Source organism: Takifugu flavidus, chromosome 14 (assembly GCF_003711565.1).
Source record: "Takifugu flavidus isolate HTHZ2018 chromosome 14, ASM371156v2, whole genome shotgun sequence".
Classification (NCBI taxonomy): domain Eukaryota; kingdom Metazoa; phylum Chordata; class Actinopteri; order Tetraodontiformes; family Tetraodontidae; genus Takifugu; species Takifugu flavidus.
The window spans coordinates 15,182,976-15,196,793 of record NC_079533.1 but is presented as its reverse complement, the minus strand read 5'-3'; the positions used below and the strand labels follow the sequence as shown (position 1 = coordinate 15,196,793).

Here is a 13,818-nt window from a genome sequence, read left to right as displayed (position 1 = left end):
TTGATGGCAGCAGAATAGAAACGTTGAAGATTGTGTCCAGTGAGGACCTTCACTTCACACCTTTCAAGCGTTTTCAGTTCTGGGAATGACCAACCAATGGTTATTTTATCCACAATACAACCAGGAATAAGCCGTCTGTTGCAAATCTAAATGTAGAAGACTATGCTGGAAGTTGTGTAGTGGCAGTTGCGTCAGTGGGCAACAGAAGTTGGCCAAGACTCGTGTTGATGTTCGTGATTCTTATCTCTTCCTCGACTCACCTCGCTTTCCTATTCTGTGGCATTCAAGTACTCCAAAAGTGTAGGACACCTTTCAGTCACGCCAAAAATCGTATGACCAGTAAAACCCAAAACGTGAAAATTAAAAGCATTCTCGCATATTGAAAACCAATATATAAAAAAATTCGACTTAACATAAATCTGAATTCATTATCATACTGACATTTATGGTTTTAATTGGTTGGAATTGCTTGTACCTAAGAAGTATTTCAGATTCCGCTGACCATGAACGTACCATTATGATCCATTTTCATCCATCTTCCTCAAACTAGGCAAGGCTCCATCCTGCATCGGGAAGCCGCTGTTATTTTCCCGCTAACATACACTCACCCAGGTATCTGAGATATTTTACAATTTAAACTCTTATAATGTCACGGGTCTACTGGGTTCAGTGAGCTCGATAATTCATCAGCAGTGCTGTGCAGCTAGTAACCTGCAAAGGCAACTCCTGTCCTCAGCAGCAAAAACTGGGCCCCTGATCGCTCTTCTGTTTTGATGTTAGGATCGAAATAATCTCTGTACATTGACACTAGACATGAAAATCTTGCTAATGTTGACCAGCAACGTAGCTTTTCGGGGTGCGGGCGTTTGTTAGCCAGCTCGATGTAGCGTTAGCGGGATTTATTTGGCCGATTAGCATGTAGTTAGCCAACGTTAGCCAACTGACATTGCTGTGATTCCAGTTCATTTCACCGTAGCCAATTTGAAATTAGCTGGAATCTCCCCACTGTTAATCTCTGTGTTCCGTAATCGTATGAACACCCGTGAAAGCAATACATTTTATTAGGTTGACCTTTAAGGCTCGAAATTGCTTCAGTGATTGAGCCCGTTCTGCAGATGTTTGCTGGTGCGTTTGCGCTAAAGTGAGATCACCAGGAATCGCGTTAGATCAGATGTTACAGCGCATCACAAACCGAATAGGTGACACAAACTAGCAACATGAAAAGGTGTTGGATTATTTCAAATTGAGTAGGTCAGGTTTGTCCCCAGTCTATGTCTTGTAACATTCCTGTTGCTGTCACTTTTGATGGGTTTATTTTATGTGGTGCAAAATGGGCAAGCGTGAACAGCTTTATATAAAATACAAGACAATAAAGTACGAGCACAAAAGTATGATCGAGAAGCGCTTAATATGTCATTGTTTGTGCTATATATTTGCCCTAACCAGCATTGTGTTATTCACCAATCATGAAAGAATTTTTTTTCCCACTGTGCAGATTTAAGGTACCTGCGTCATCATGACGGACTCCAAGTACTTCACAACTAACAAAAAAGGTGAATAAGGCTGTAGTTGTAGTGCAGCAAAGCTTTAAACTTTGCATCTCTTTTAACATTAATGACACTGATGGTGTGATCATACTTTACACCTATCAATCATGTTTTAGGGGAGATCTTTGAGCTGAAGGCAGAGCTGAACAATGAGAAGAAGGAGAAGAGGAAAGAGGCAGTGAAAAAAGTCATCGCTGCCATGACTGTAGGCAAAGATGTCAGGTAAGCTTTAAAATATGGGAACTTTTGCACGGAAAATATGATGCCCTTCTAAACAGGGTGTGCAATTTTGAGGAGACATTGCAAATCACATCAGGAAACTGTCCTTAAGCTTCAAAAATAGGATTTTTGTAACTGCTTGTTTTGATGGCTGGTAACCAACAGTTCTAACTAGATTTGTACATCAAATCATGTAAATGCTTACAAAAATGATGTGAGGCCTGATTACAAAATGTCTGCCTGTGTCTTCTCTCAGCTCCCTTTTTCCAGATGTGGTTAATTGTATGCAGACTGATAACCTGGAGCTGAAGAAGTTGGTCTATCTCTACTTGATGAACTATGCCAAGAGCCAGCCTGACATGGCAATCATGGCTGTCAACAGCTTCGTCAAGGCAAGTCCAAGTTCCTTTAGGGCACCTGAACTAATGCTAAAGAACTGCTGTAAGGGCAGAGCAATGAACAAGAATCCATAGTTTTTGGAAACAAAAGCTTTTTAGATCATTTAGGAATCATTTTTCCCTCCAGGACTGTGAGGACCCCAACCCTCTGATCCGAGCTCTGGCAGTCCGCACAATGGGCTGCATCCGGGTGGACAAGATCACAGAGTATTTATGTGAGCCACTGAGGAAATGCCTGAAAGACGAGGATCCTTACGTGAGGAAGACGGCAGCCGTATGTGTGGCTAAACTTCATGACATCAATGCCCAGATGGTGGAAGACCAGGGCTTCCTGGACTCTCTCAGAGATCTCATTGCTGATTCCAACCCAATGGTGGGTTTCATGTCTTTTTCACCTGATTTAGAACAAATATCCTCTGTACAAGAGTCCAGTATGTTTAACCTCTTTCAGCGGTTTATTCACATGCAACATAACGACTGTCTTACAGGTTGTTGCCAATGCAGTCGCTGCTCTGTCTGAAATCAGTGAGTCGCACCCCAACAGCAACCTCCTGGACCTGAATCCACAGAACATCAACAAGCTGCTCACGGCCCTCAATGAGTGCACAGAGTGGGGGCAGATCTTCATCCTGGACTGCCTGTCCAACTACAACCCCAAGGACGACAGAGAGGCCCAAAGGTATTGATCGAGCTCCTGATTGACTCTCATAACAGCGATTGATTGTTTGGTAGGCCATCTTGGTTCTCACTGACGTTTTCTTTCTCTGTTACTCATTTTCCTCTTGCAGCATCTGTGAGCGCGTCACCCCCCGGCTGTCCCACGCCAACTCAGCCGTGGTGCTGTCTGCTGTTAAAGTGCTGATGAAGTTTCTGGAACTGCTGCCCAAAGATTCAGACTACTACAACACCCTGCTGAAAAAGCTGTCCCCACCGCTGGTCACCTTACTGTCAGGAGAGCCTGAGGTCCAGTATGTGGCTCTGAGGAACATCAACCTCATCGTCCAGAAAAGGTGTATATTTGTTTGTTTTATATAGTGATCTCACTACCTTCCAATATTATTTTATTCATATGTAATGGACCTTCTGAGTCTCTTGGTAAACACATGGAACTGTTTTTGTTCAGGCCTGAGATCCTCAAGCAGGAGATCAAAGTGTTCTTTGTCAAGTACAATGACCCAATTTATGTGAAACTGGAGAAACTGGACATCATGATCCGCCTGGCCTCTCAGGCCAACATCGCCCAGGTACTGACTAGTAGATCCTGGGGGGCTCATGCTCTTGTGCTGCTGTATTAGATTGGTCCTCAACATTGAGGACTCGATCCAGACATGTATGCTGGGTGTGATGAACTGATGTGTGTCACTCAGGTGTTGGCAGAGCTGAAAGAATATGCCACAGAGGTGGATGTTGACTTTGTGCGGAAGGCTGTGAGAGCCATAGGACGCTGTGCCATCAAAGTGGAGGTAAACAAAAAAACAACATAAATTAAGTAGAATCCTACTTTACTTTTTTCTTTGCTTTGGTTGACGCTGTCCACCTTCTTTAGCAATCGGCTGAGCGCTGTGTCAGCACCCTGCTGGATCTGATCCAGACCAAGGTCAACTATGTGGTCCAGGAGGCTATTGTGGTCATCAGGGACATCTTCCGCAAGTACCCCAACAAGTAGGTTTCCTCCCGAACGTGTGAGAGCCGCTCAGCAGGTGTTTTGCTTCATGTACCAACAGACGGCTGCGATACATTATACTGGGTTTGTGTGTAAAGCGTGATTTTGATGATCTGGGTGTACTTCAGGTATGAAAGCATCATTGCTACACTGTGTGAGAATCTCGACTCTCTGGATGAACCTGACGCGCGTGCCGCCATGATCTGGATTGTCGGGGAATACGCCGAGAGGATTGACAACGCTGATGAGCTGCTGGAGAGTTTTCTTGAGGGCTTCCATGATGAGAGCACACAGGTGGGGGCGGCATGCCGGCAGGAATACTGCGCAGGGACAACATGATCATATAGAAAGTTCCGCTTTGTTTTTCAGGTTCAGCTCACTCTGCTGACTGCCATCGTCAAGCTTTTCCTCAAGAAACCGTCCGAGACGCAGGAGTTGGTGCAGCAGGTCCTCAGTCTGGCCACTCAGGTGAATGTTATTTTTGGGATTCTGAAGCTGTTAAGATTCAATCACCAGCTAATCCTCACTCTTGCTCCTCTGCAGGACTCTGATAACCCAGACCTGCGTGACAGGGGATACATTTACTGGCGCTTGTTGTCCACTGACCCTGTGACCGCCAAGGAGGTGGTGTTGTCAGAAAAGCCGCTGATCTCAGAGGAGACGGACCTGATTGAGCCCACCCTGCTGGATGAGCTCATCTGCCACATCGGCTCGCTGGCGTCCGTCTATCACAAACCCCCCAGTGCCTTTGTGGAAGGCAGCCATGGAATACATCGGAAACACCTTCCGGTGCAGCACAGCAGGTCTGTTTTCTGAACATCCCCCCCTAAATTTATCAAGTCGTGTTTAATAATTACAAACTTCCAAGTTTTGCAATCTTTAATTGAAGTAATCAAGAGAGAAGGTGGCGTCAAAGTGATGCAGCAACGTTTCCTTCCATAACAGTATTGATACCGGAGAGAGTCCAGTGAGCAGTGCCCCGGCAGCTGCCGCTGACCAACATCACGTGATCCCCAGCCAGGGTGACCTGCTCGGTGACCTGCTCAACCTGGATTTGGGTCCTCCGGTCAATGTGCCCCAGGTCTCCTCCATGCAGATGGGTGCCGTGGATCTTCTGGGTGGCGGCCTGGACAGTCTGGTGAGCTTGAAAGCACACACACACACACACTCACTGTCACATTGTTGGCTTCATATGAAATATATGTCTGAATATGTTTGCAGGATTATAGATTACACGTGTGGTAAATGTGGTATCTATGGTCATTTTTATGCTGCTGCTGAGATTTCTATCCTTCAAATGTGTCATGTACCGCAGGATGTTGCTATTTTCTGAGAAAATGTGGGGTCGTCGGGATGGGATGCGGTCTCTAAGAACGTGTCTGTTCTCTGTGTTTGTGTGTTTGATCTGTCTGCGATGTTTGGATGGTGTCTGTGGGGGCATCTCCTCTCTCCTGTAGTTGGGGGGAGACCTAGGCGGAGGTGTTGGGGGAAGTCCAGCAGTAAGTCAAGTCCTTCTCTTTGGCAGTGTCTCTGTCTGCATGCTTCATGAAGTTAACTTTGCACGCCTCAAATTCTACGTTTTTCACGCCGTTTTTACATCCGCTTTCTCTGTGTTGAGCTCATTGTTTTTTTCAGTTAGAACATGCATGTTTTAGCCCATTTCCTGGTCTGGAAAAGGCCATTCCAGACAGTCTCGATAGTACACAATTTGGAGCAAAATTGAAACCCGAAGGACTTTGATTGTCTTGCAGTTAATGGGCTAAAACTCACAAAACTCCAGGCTTGGGTTGATTTTTAAATTCATGTCACTTCCGAGCATGTCCACACACTCTCTGCTGAGGGCTTGGCTGTCTTATAGCTTGCTATGCTAAGTGTATTTGTTGTATTTTAAAGTTGTGTGTCCTCATAATCATTCTTTTCTTTCTTTGGCATGACTTCAGATTTCCTGTGTGGTTCTCTGTAGGTTCATACAGTTTACCAGCTGGTCAAAGCTACTTCCTAACATTGACCGGATGGTTTGACTGTGATTGTTTTAGGTGGGTCAGAATTTCATCCCGTCATCTGTTCCAAGCACTTTTGCTCCGTCACCGACACCAGCACCCCCGGCTGCCAGCAGCGGCCTGAACGACTTGTTTGAGCTCTCCACAGGCATGGCCATCACCACCGGGGGATACGTGCCCCCAAAAGCAGTGAGCCCACGCAGAATTTTCTCTGAGCACATTACCCAGATGAATTGAGCAGAGGCAAAAAATATGAATGTGGTGTTCATTTGCAGATTAGAAATTATTAGAGTGATTCTGGAATATGTGAATATTGTTTATGCTGGTTTGAAGACTCTTAATTATCCATTATTGTCTCAACAGAGATTAGAGATGGATTGAAATGTGTGCAGTTCTGATTACACATCGTGTTTTTATCAGGTGTGGCTTCCGGCAGTGAAAGCAAAGGGCCTGGAAATCTCTGGCACCTTCTCTCGCCGCCAAGGTCACATGTACATGGACATGACCTTCACCAACAAGGCTCTGCAGCACATGACTGACTTCGCTGTCCAGTTCAACAAGAACAGGTTAGTAATTAAAAGAGTAAATTAAAAAGTTAAAAAGTTTTAGATATTGGCTGTGCAATCTGACCAGCTGTATCTTGTATTCATCAGTTTTGGGATGATTCCAACCAGCCCTCTGCCCGTTCACACCCCACTAATGCCCAACCAGAGTATTGAGGTCTCTCTGCCTCTCAACACGATTGGTCCTGTCATGAAGATGGACCCACTGAACAACCTGCAGGTGCTGAAACACTCACCAGACCATCCAAGACCAGCATTTATCGTTTAAACTTTACTCTGGCTGGTGTAGTCTTGTTGTTTTTCTCTTTCATTAAGAAGATTTTCTTTTGCAGCGAACTTATTCTTTGACAACCGAGAGCAGTTTAGTCTTTTGTGTAATTGAATAAGGTTTTTAACAGTATTTAAAGATGCTTCATGTTTTGCAAAATGATTTTTTAGTTTAAAAAAGACTTGAACTTTATTCAGTTTTCCGTCCCCTCTGTTGACTTGTACACAGGTGGCTGTCAAGAACAGCATTGACGTCTTCTACTTCAGCGTTCTCATCCCGCTCAATATTTTCTTTGTTGAAGATGGAAAAATGGGTAAGATGATTGTTGATTACTAAAGAATAATAACTAACAGCACCATTCAATGAAAGTAAAGCTGTTTCTGTAAAGTGTCTAAACAGGTTTCTTTATCAGCCCCAATTATTAGGACTGAGCACAAATGTTTGAGAAATGATTTTAATGGATTATAGAGAAGAACAGTGACTCTTTCAAAGGGCCAGACTGGTCTCTATTTGCTTCCTCTTGTGTGACCGCCTGTGTTTTTGGCGTGTTTCAGAGCGTCAGGTGTTTCTGGCTACCTGGAAAGACATTCCCAATGAGAATGAGCTGCAGTACCAGATCAAAGATTGCCACTTAAACGCAGGTCAGTATCAGTTTTAAAATCTTACTGGTTGATTGTTAAATATCAACTGAATTTGTTTATCATTGTCATGTCTTTGTGATTGGAGTCATTCTTTGTTTTATTTTGGAAAGTTTCCATACCTTCACATATCTGTGTAGAACTGGCTCACCCTTCTCTCAGCTCTCCTCTTACAGTACTTCTCTGATACCTGAATGAATTTTTGTGTCCCTCTGACACAAGCATCACTCCAGAATGATGAAATCAAAGCTCTTACACTTGTCTGTTCTCTCCCTCTGCCTGCATGCTCGTCTCTGGACACCTCATCATTACTCCTCCATCTCTATCTGTTGGACACCTGCTGCACCTTTGCTTGTAGAAGCAGCAAATGTTTGCGCTGTTGTTGGTTGTTATTAGTTGGTCCCAGTGTTTCAGATTACCCACTTGAGCTTGTCTCTCTGAGTTGGCTTTGGCTGTTGACTAGAACGTGATTTTAGGTTACAAACCTGTTTTTGTGCGTATGTGTGTGTTTTAAGTATGAAAAATCAGTTCTTTAATTAATTTAGATTCTGTACTTACAGACACAGTGTCAGGGAAGCTACAGAATAACAACATCTACACCATTGCCAAGAGGAACGTAGAAGGTCAGGATATGCTCTATCAGTCCCTCAAGTTGACCAACGGCATTTGGATCTTAGCTGAGCTCCGTATTCAGCCGGGGAATCCCAACTATACGGTATAGTCCTTTAAAAAAGGCAGACTATGACTTCATTATTCTGCAGAAACACCTTTATGGTCATTGTTAATCTATCCTGTACAGGCTAATAGGAATGTAACCTCTAACTGTCCCTCTCCTCAGCTGTCGCTCAAATGTCGGGCCCCTGAGGTTTCCCAGTACATCTATCAGATGTACGACTCTGTGCTGAAGAACTGAACCTGCTCACACGCTGAACATCTCTGCTTCAACCTGACAGCAGCGTTTTATCATCTACTACCTGCAGCCAACTGCCAAAACCAGAGAATCCAAACAGGAATGAGATGCTTTTGACTACTTGGCCAGTTTTTTCTCTCATAAAGAAAAATGTCAGTTTATAAATGTGTTGTGGAGTCTGGTTTTTCTCCATTTTGGCAGATAAAGACATTTATCAGTCCTCTAATTCCCCCTCAGATCTGGATTTTGGCTTATGTTTTGCTTTTTGCTTCCATTCCATCCCCATCATAGTCTCTCAATGTAGTAAATCTGTGTCCACTCCCAGCTCTGACTTTAAAAGGCAGTAATTTACAGCAGATGGTTAAAACCTGTTGTTTTGATTGACTTTTGCTGTAGCTTAATCAAAATGTTTTTGCGCGGCTATTTTTGTGAGTTGAAGGTCATTATACAGCTCAGTTTTAGGTGATTCTGGAGTACCATCAGCACTGACAAGAATACAGAACAATTGTTAAAAATATGAAATTTCCTTCTTCTTGGTACTGTCTTATTCAGACTTTTAAATCTTGACCCAATACTTCTCCAACCAGCACCTGCTAATTGTTAACATGCTGGTGTTCATCATTGTCCTTTAAAAAAGGTGATTGCAGATTAAAATTGTTTTTCATTGGCCTGATCACTGCAGCTTTGTTACATGCAGCTCCATTAACCTTAGAATTCATTCCTCTTTACTGTTCGTCTACCTCTGCCTGCTTCCTTGTTTGTCCACTAGGTTCAGTCAAGGTGCTTTAAATGCCATCACTGTCTGATGCCATATTTGATTTTGTGTGATATTTCATGACATTGCCAACACCCAGCCAGTCTAAGTAGTAAGTGAGCAGATCTCATAGGACCAAAATTCCACAAGGTAAACACCCAGGCTGTGTTAGGTGTTGACTTTCGTTGTGCTCTGTGCATTAAGACTCAGAGGTCCAGTAGAACAGTTCAGTACCGTGATGGTTTCTGTAGCTAATCAGAATATTTTGATATTACCCCAAAATGAAGGTCTGTTTATACAACAGAAGCTCTTTGGGTTGTATTTGTCACTATGTTTTCTCTATATGCTAATGCAGGAATATGTAAATGTGCTTTGATGAACCGACTGTCCATCTTTATTTCATTGAGGCTGTGAAATTTCCCCATTTAAAAAGTGAAAAACGTGTGTGGTATTGTCCCCAATAAACTGTTGCAAAGAATAAATAATCCATGGAAAGGGTAATAAGAGCATCTTATGAAATTAAACATTTTAAGCATCATTATTATGACCCCCATTGTAAATGATTCCGACATTGAACCACATGTCAATAAACTGTTAAAGCATTACCATGTATTCAGACTTAAGACTCTTCTTAAAAAATGTTTTCCAGTATATGCGAGTGTGCGTACGTATGTATATGTGTGTGTATGTATATATATATATATATATATATGTGTGTGTGTGTGTGTATATATGTATGTATGTGTATATATATATATATATATATATCCCTTCTTCCCTTAGTGGTGAAGACTTCATGAGCTTCTTCACTGATAAAGTGAAGAGAGAAAAAGCTAACTAGGCCATCCCAACAACTGGACCATCACCAGATGTGCTGACTGTGGGAACATACAAGTTCTCCAACGAGCCCTTAAACTCCTTCAGCCCTATATATTTTTCTGAGGCATCTTCGCTAATTCAGAAATCCAAGACCACCGCGTGTCTTTTAGATCCCATCCCAACACACCTGTTGAAGGATGTTTTACCATTGATAGGCACTTCTGTCCTGGACCAGATCAATGGTTCTTTAGGGTTAGGTAGCCCGGTCCTACAAGGTGGCAGTGATTAAGCCGTTGCTTAAAGAACCATCACTGGATCCTGATGTCTTAGCAAACTATAGGCCGATACAGCCTGTTTGAGATGTTTCAGTCAGGCTTTAGAGCTCATCACATCACAGCACAGAAACAGCACTTTTTAAAGTTACTAATAATCTTCTCATAGCTTCAGATCATGGACTGGTCTCTATGCTGGTTCTGCTGGATCTCAGTGTTGCTTTTGATACAGTTGATCACAGCATCCTGTTACATAGACTGGAACATGTGATTGGGATTAAAGGGACAGCACTAGACTGGTTTAGATCATATTTATCTGATAGATACCAGTTTGCTCATGTCCATGGTGTTCCCTCTTCATACAGTAGGGTTAGCCATGGAGTTCCTGAAGGTTCTGTACTTGGACCAATCCTTTTCACCTTGTACATGCTTCCCTTAGGGAACATTATTCGGCAGCATGGGATAAATTTTCATTGTTATGCTGATGACACTCAGCTCTATTTATCCATGAAACCAGAGGAAACAGAGAAGTTAGTGAAGCTTCAGACCTGTCTTAAAGACATAAAGTCCTGGATGTCTTCAAATTTCCTCCTCCTTAACTCAGGAAAAACTGAGGTCATGGTGTTTGGTCCTGAACCTCTCAGGGATAGATTAGATCATATGATCACTCTAGATGGTATCTCATTAACATCTAGTCTCTCTGTGAGGAATCTAGGAGTAACTTTTGATCAAAATCTCTCCTTCAACTCACACATTAAATTAGTCTCTAGAAGTGGTCCCGAGGTATTTGTAACTGTCCTGCACATCTGTAATGTTCCCTTCAGATAGTTCAACCCCATCAGTTGTGATCACCTTTCCTCTTCTAGATATCATCCGCCCACATTTATCTAGTCCCAATGCCATCCCGATATCTTTGCTGTAGATCCTGCTGAGGTGAATCAGGGAGTCAATGTCACGCTCTTTTTTTGGCATATAGCGATGTCACCATGGATGAACTGGTACCCAAAGCCACTTTTTAAAAAGTTTTAACATAAAGGTGATAAATAGACTAGTGGAACATTTTCAGCAAGATAAAATATTGTTCAACGTTCGAAACTAAAACATTAAAAAGCTTTTAAATATAATGATGACAGGCTTGGATAAATCTTCCGAAGCAAGAGGGGGCAGTGCTGCACCAACAGCTGCCCGTTGGCAGGAGGGAAGAAGACGGGCATAGCTCCTTAAAATGACTCTGATGTGTTGGATTTGAACTATTTGAGGACAATAATCGTAACTGGTGAATTAATAAGAAAGCGTTACAAACATTGAGAAGCAAAAGAGAGCAACACAAGTGAAATGCTGCCTTTAACCTCACTTTTATTTTAAGTGAACCGGAAATCAGCTCTCAGGCGTCCGAGCGAACAAAACGAAATTTCGGAGTAAATGTGGGTGTATATCGCCTTATTTCTTTGTGTCAGCTGGAAATTCTCGAAGACCGGTTTTAAATTCATTTATCCCACCTGCAACCAGCAATCATGAGCGTCAATTTGGACATAAGATTGAAAAGAGCAAACAAAGTTTACCATGAAGGCGTAAGTATGTCATCAATTAACGGTGCGTTCATTATTGTGTGGGTGCATATTTGCGGAATATTCGATCATAGCTCTCATTAAAATGTTTTTTTATGAATGCATAAGCTAAGGTAGGAGGTGCCGGCCTCTGTGCACATGACCATCAGCTGATCAGATGGCTGTTGATGTGGTTACAAGGCCAGGGTCACTGCTGCTAGGTGGCCTGTGGATCAACTATGTATTAACATCCCAAAAATGTAATATTGCCTATCTTTGCCATGCAGTAACACTTTTAACCACTGCATGTAATGATATTATTTAGCGGTTACTGCGGTATCAGTGATTCCAGACCCAATATAGGTAGTAGATGTTGTTATATCATGTCTTGTCATGTCATATCATGTCTTGTTATTTGCTGTTTATGTACAGGAGGTAGTTTCTGGTGTGATTGTAATGGTTTGTAAGGAAGCTGTGCAGCATCACGGCATTTTTCTGAGCATGGAAGGACTGGTGAACCTGCAGCTGAGCTCCAAGAGTGTTGGTGTTTTTGAGGCTTTCTACAACTCTGTCAAGGTTAAAGTCATGAGAACATCAGAACAGTCATGTCTCATTTTTAGCCTGAGAACAATGAGCCAACACTTCTGCCCCATGTTACAGCCCATCCAGCTAATCAGCAGTAATATTGAGGTGGCCAAGGCAGGAAAAGTTCCACCAGGCAAGACCGAGATCCCATTTGAATTCCCTCTGAACACCAAAAGCAACAAAGTGCTCTATGAAACCTACCATGGCGTCTTTGTTAACATTCAGGTGAGCAAGACAAATGTCCACAACTGTAAGAATTCTTACTATGCATCATAGGTGGTTTATTTCTTTTAAAACCATTTTGGTTTATCATCTAAATGTGGCACAGAAACTCCTGGGCTTCTGGTATACATACAGAAAGCTTCATTGTTAATCAGTTTTAGGTCTTTTATGTTTTCTCCTCAGTACACCCTCCGCTGTGACCTGAAACGCTCCCTGCTGACCAAAGATCTGAGTAAGAACTGCGAGTTTATTGTGCATTGTCAGGTGAGCAAATTATCATCCTGTTAGAAATGCAGACTTGTTTGTAATATAAGATATATTCTTACACTGATGTGTCTCTTTTAATATCCAGCCACAGAAAGCTAAAGTTGTCCCCATGCCAGTCAACTTCAGCATCACACCAGATACCATGCAAAATGTCCGGGAGGTGAGAAACGCAATCGGCGAGAGAGTTCTGTTTTTTGTTCAAAGCTGCTCTCACAGTGGAAACTTTTCTGCATGTGTCCAGAGAAGTTCGCTGCCAAAGTTTCTTGTTAGAGGACATTTAGATGCCACAAACTGCGTGATCACCCAGCCGCTGACCGGAGAGCTACAGGTGGAAAACTCAGACGTGCCCATCAAGAGCATTGAACTGCAGCTGGTGCGAGTGGAGACTTGTGGTGAGCACCTGCTGCAAGAGGATCAGAAGAGCAGGTGCGCAGAGTTTCACAGTCCTGCTTTTCATGTTCAGGTTGTGCTGAAGGATATGCCAGAGATGCCACAGAGATCCAGAACATCCAGATAGCTGAAGGTGATGTCTGCCGCAGCCTCCCTATTCCCATCTACATGGTGTTCCCAAGGCTCTTCACCTGTCCTACGTTAGAGACAACCAACTTCAAAGTTGGTCAGTGAAGTTGTCAACAAAGTTAATAAATCTAAGAAGTAAAAGTAATTTGTTTACTTATGTTGTGATCATGTGTTGATGTTTGCCGTTTTCAGAATTTGAAGTCAACATTGTCATTGTGCTCCAGGATGATCATCTGATCACGGAGAACTTTCCTCTGAAGCTGTGCAGAATCTGAATTTGGAAGTGGGTCTCCTGCACCACCAGCTGTGCTGCATCTTTGAAAATAAAGTTTTTTGTAGGAATGATTTGATTCCCTGTATCAAGTTGAACTAGGTCAGATCACTGAAAGATGCTCTGGGATCTGTGGCTCAAAATAGAGATTTTTGTGTATGTGGGGGTGTATAAATGTCCTAGTTCCAGCTCAACTGTGGTGTTCACATCACTTTTGTATTTGAACACAGAAGTTTCAGCTTGGCTGCTCTGTCCCCTTTTGGTGGGGGTGTGAACACCTGGATGAGATGCCAGGTTATTGCACACCATTAAGTGGATTTGGGTGCCTTGCTCAAGGGTATCTTGGTAGTGCTCTA

General features: G+C 42.9%; 2 protein-coding genes across 3 annotated transcripts; both read left to right on the top strand.

The window, feature by feature from the left end:
* Positions 1-508: 508 nt before the first annotated feature.
* Positions 509-9,572, top strand: ap2b1 (adaptor related protein complex 2 subunit beta 1). 2 transcript variants are annotated; one of them, XM_057054553.1, is made up of 22 exons: positions 509-612; positions 1,496-1,553; positions 1,664-1,769; positions 2,023-2,158; positions 2,292-2,537; positions 2,653-2,843; positions 2,953-3,174; positions 3,288-3,408; positions 3,532-3,627; positions 3,711-3,826; positions 3,956-4,121; positions 4,197-4,295; positions 4,371-4,630; positions 4,773-4,965; positions 5,285-5,326; positions 5,864-6,016; positions 6,248-6,393; positions 6,481-6,610; positions 6,887-6,971; positions 7,213-7,299; positions 7,857-8,011; positions 8,135-9,572. In XM_057054553.1, the coding sequence occupies exons 2-22, from the start codon at positions 1,517-1,519 to the stop codon at positions 8,207-8,209; spliced, it is 2,862 nt and encodes a 953-aa protein (XP_056910533.1). In that variant the 5' UTR covers positions 509-612; positions 1,496-1,516; the 3' UTR covers positions 8,210-9,572. The 2 variants fall into 2 exon arrangements, with proteins under 2 accessions (XP_056910533.1, XP_056910534.1); XM_057054554.1 differs by lacking the exon at positions 5,285-5,326.
* A 1,655-nt stretch (positions 9,573-11,227) lies between these two features.
* vps26c (VPS26 endosomal protein sorting factor C) lies at positions 11,228-13,620 on the top strand. Its single transcript, XM_057053371.1, has 8 exons — positions 11,228-11,622; positions 12,031-12,174; positions 12,259-12,408; positions 12,589-12,669; positions 12,758-12,832; positions 12,914-13,064; positions 13,136-13,288; positions 13,384-13,620. The coding sequence occupies exons 1-8, from the start codon at positions 11,566-11,568 to the stop codon at positions 13,464-13,466; spliced, it is 894 nt and encodes a 297-aa protein (XP_056909351.1). The 5' UTR covers positions 11,228-11,565; the 3' UTR covers positions 13,467-13,620.
* Positions 13,621-13,818: the final 198 nt, after the last annotated feature.

Excerpts from the sequence above, each read along its gene's own strand:
- ap2b1 (XM_057054553.1), top strand. The coding sequence starts at position 1,517 with ATGACGGACTCCAAGTACTTCACAACTAACAAAAAAG. Across the intron at positions 7,300-7,856 it reads AGATTGCCACTTAAACGCAG|ACACAGTGTCAGGGAAGCTA; the intron begins GTCAGTATCAGT and ends CTGTACTTACAG. Across the intron at positions 8,012-8,134 it reads CGGGGAATCCCAACTATACG|CTGTCGCTCAAATGTCGGGC; the intron begins GTATAGTCCTTT and ends CCCTCTCCTCAG.
- vps26c (XM_057053371.1), top strand. The coding sequence starts at position 11,566 with ATGAGCGTCAATTTGGACATAAGATTGAAAAGAGCAAACAAAGTTTAC. Across the intron at positions 12,175-12,258 it reads CTTTCTACAACTCTGTCAAG|CCCATCCAGCTAATCAGCAG; the intron begins GTTAAAGTCATG and ends CCCATGTTACAG. Across the intron at positions 12,409-12,588 it reads GCGTCTTTGTTAACATTCAG|TACACCCTCCGCTGTGACCT; the intron begins GTGAGCAAGACA and ends TTTTCTCCTCAG.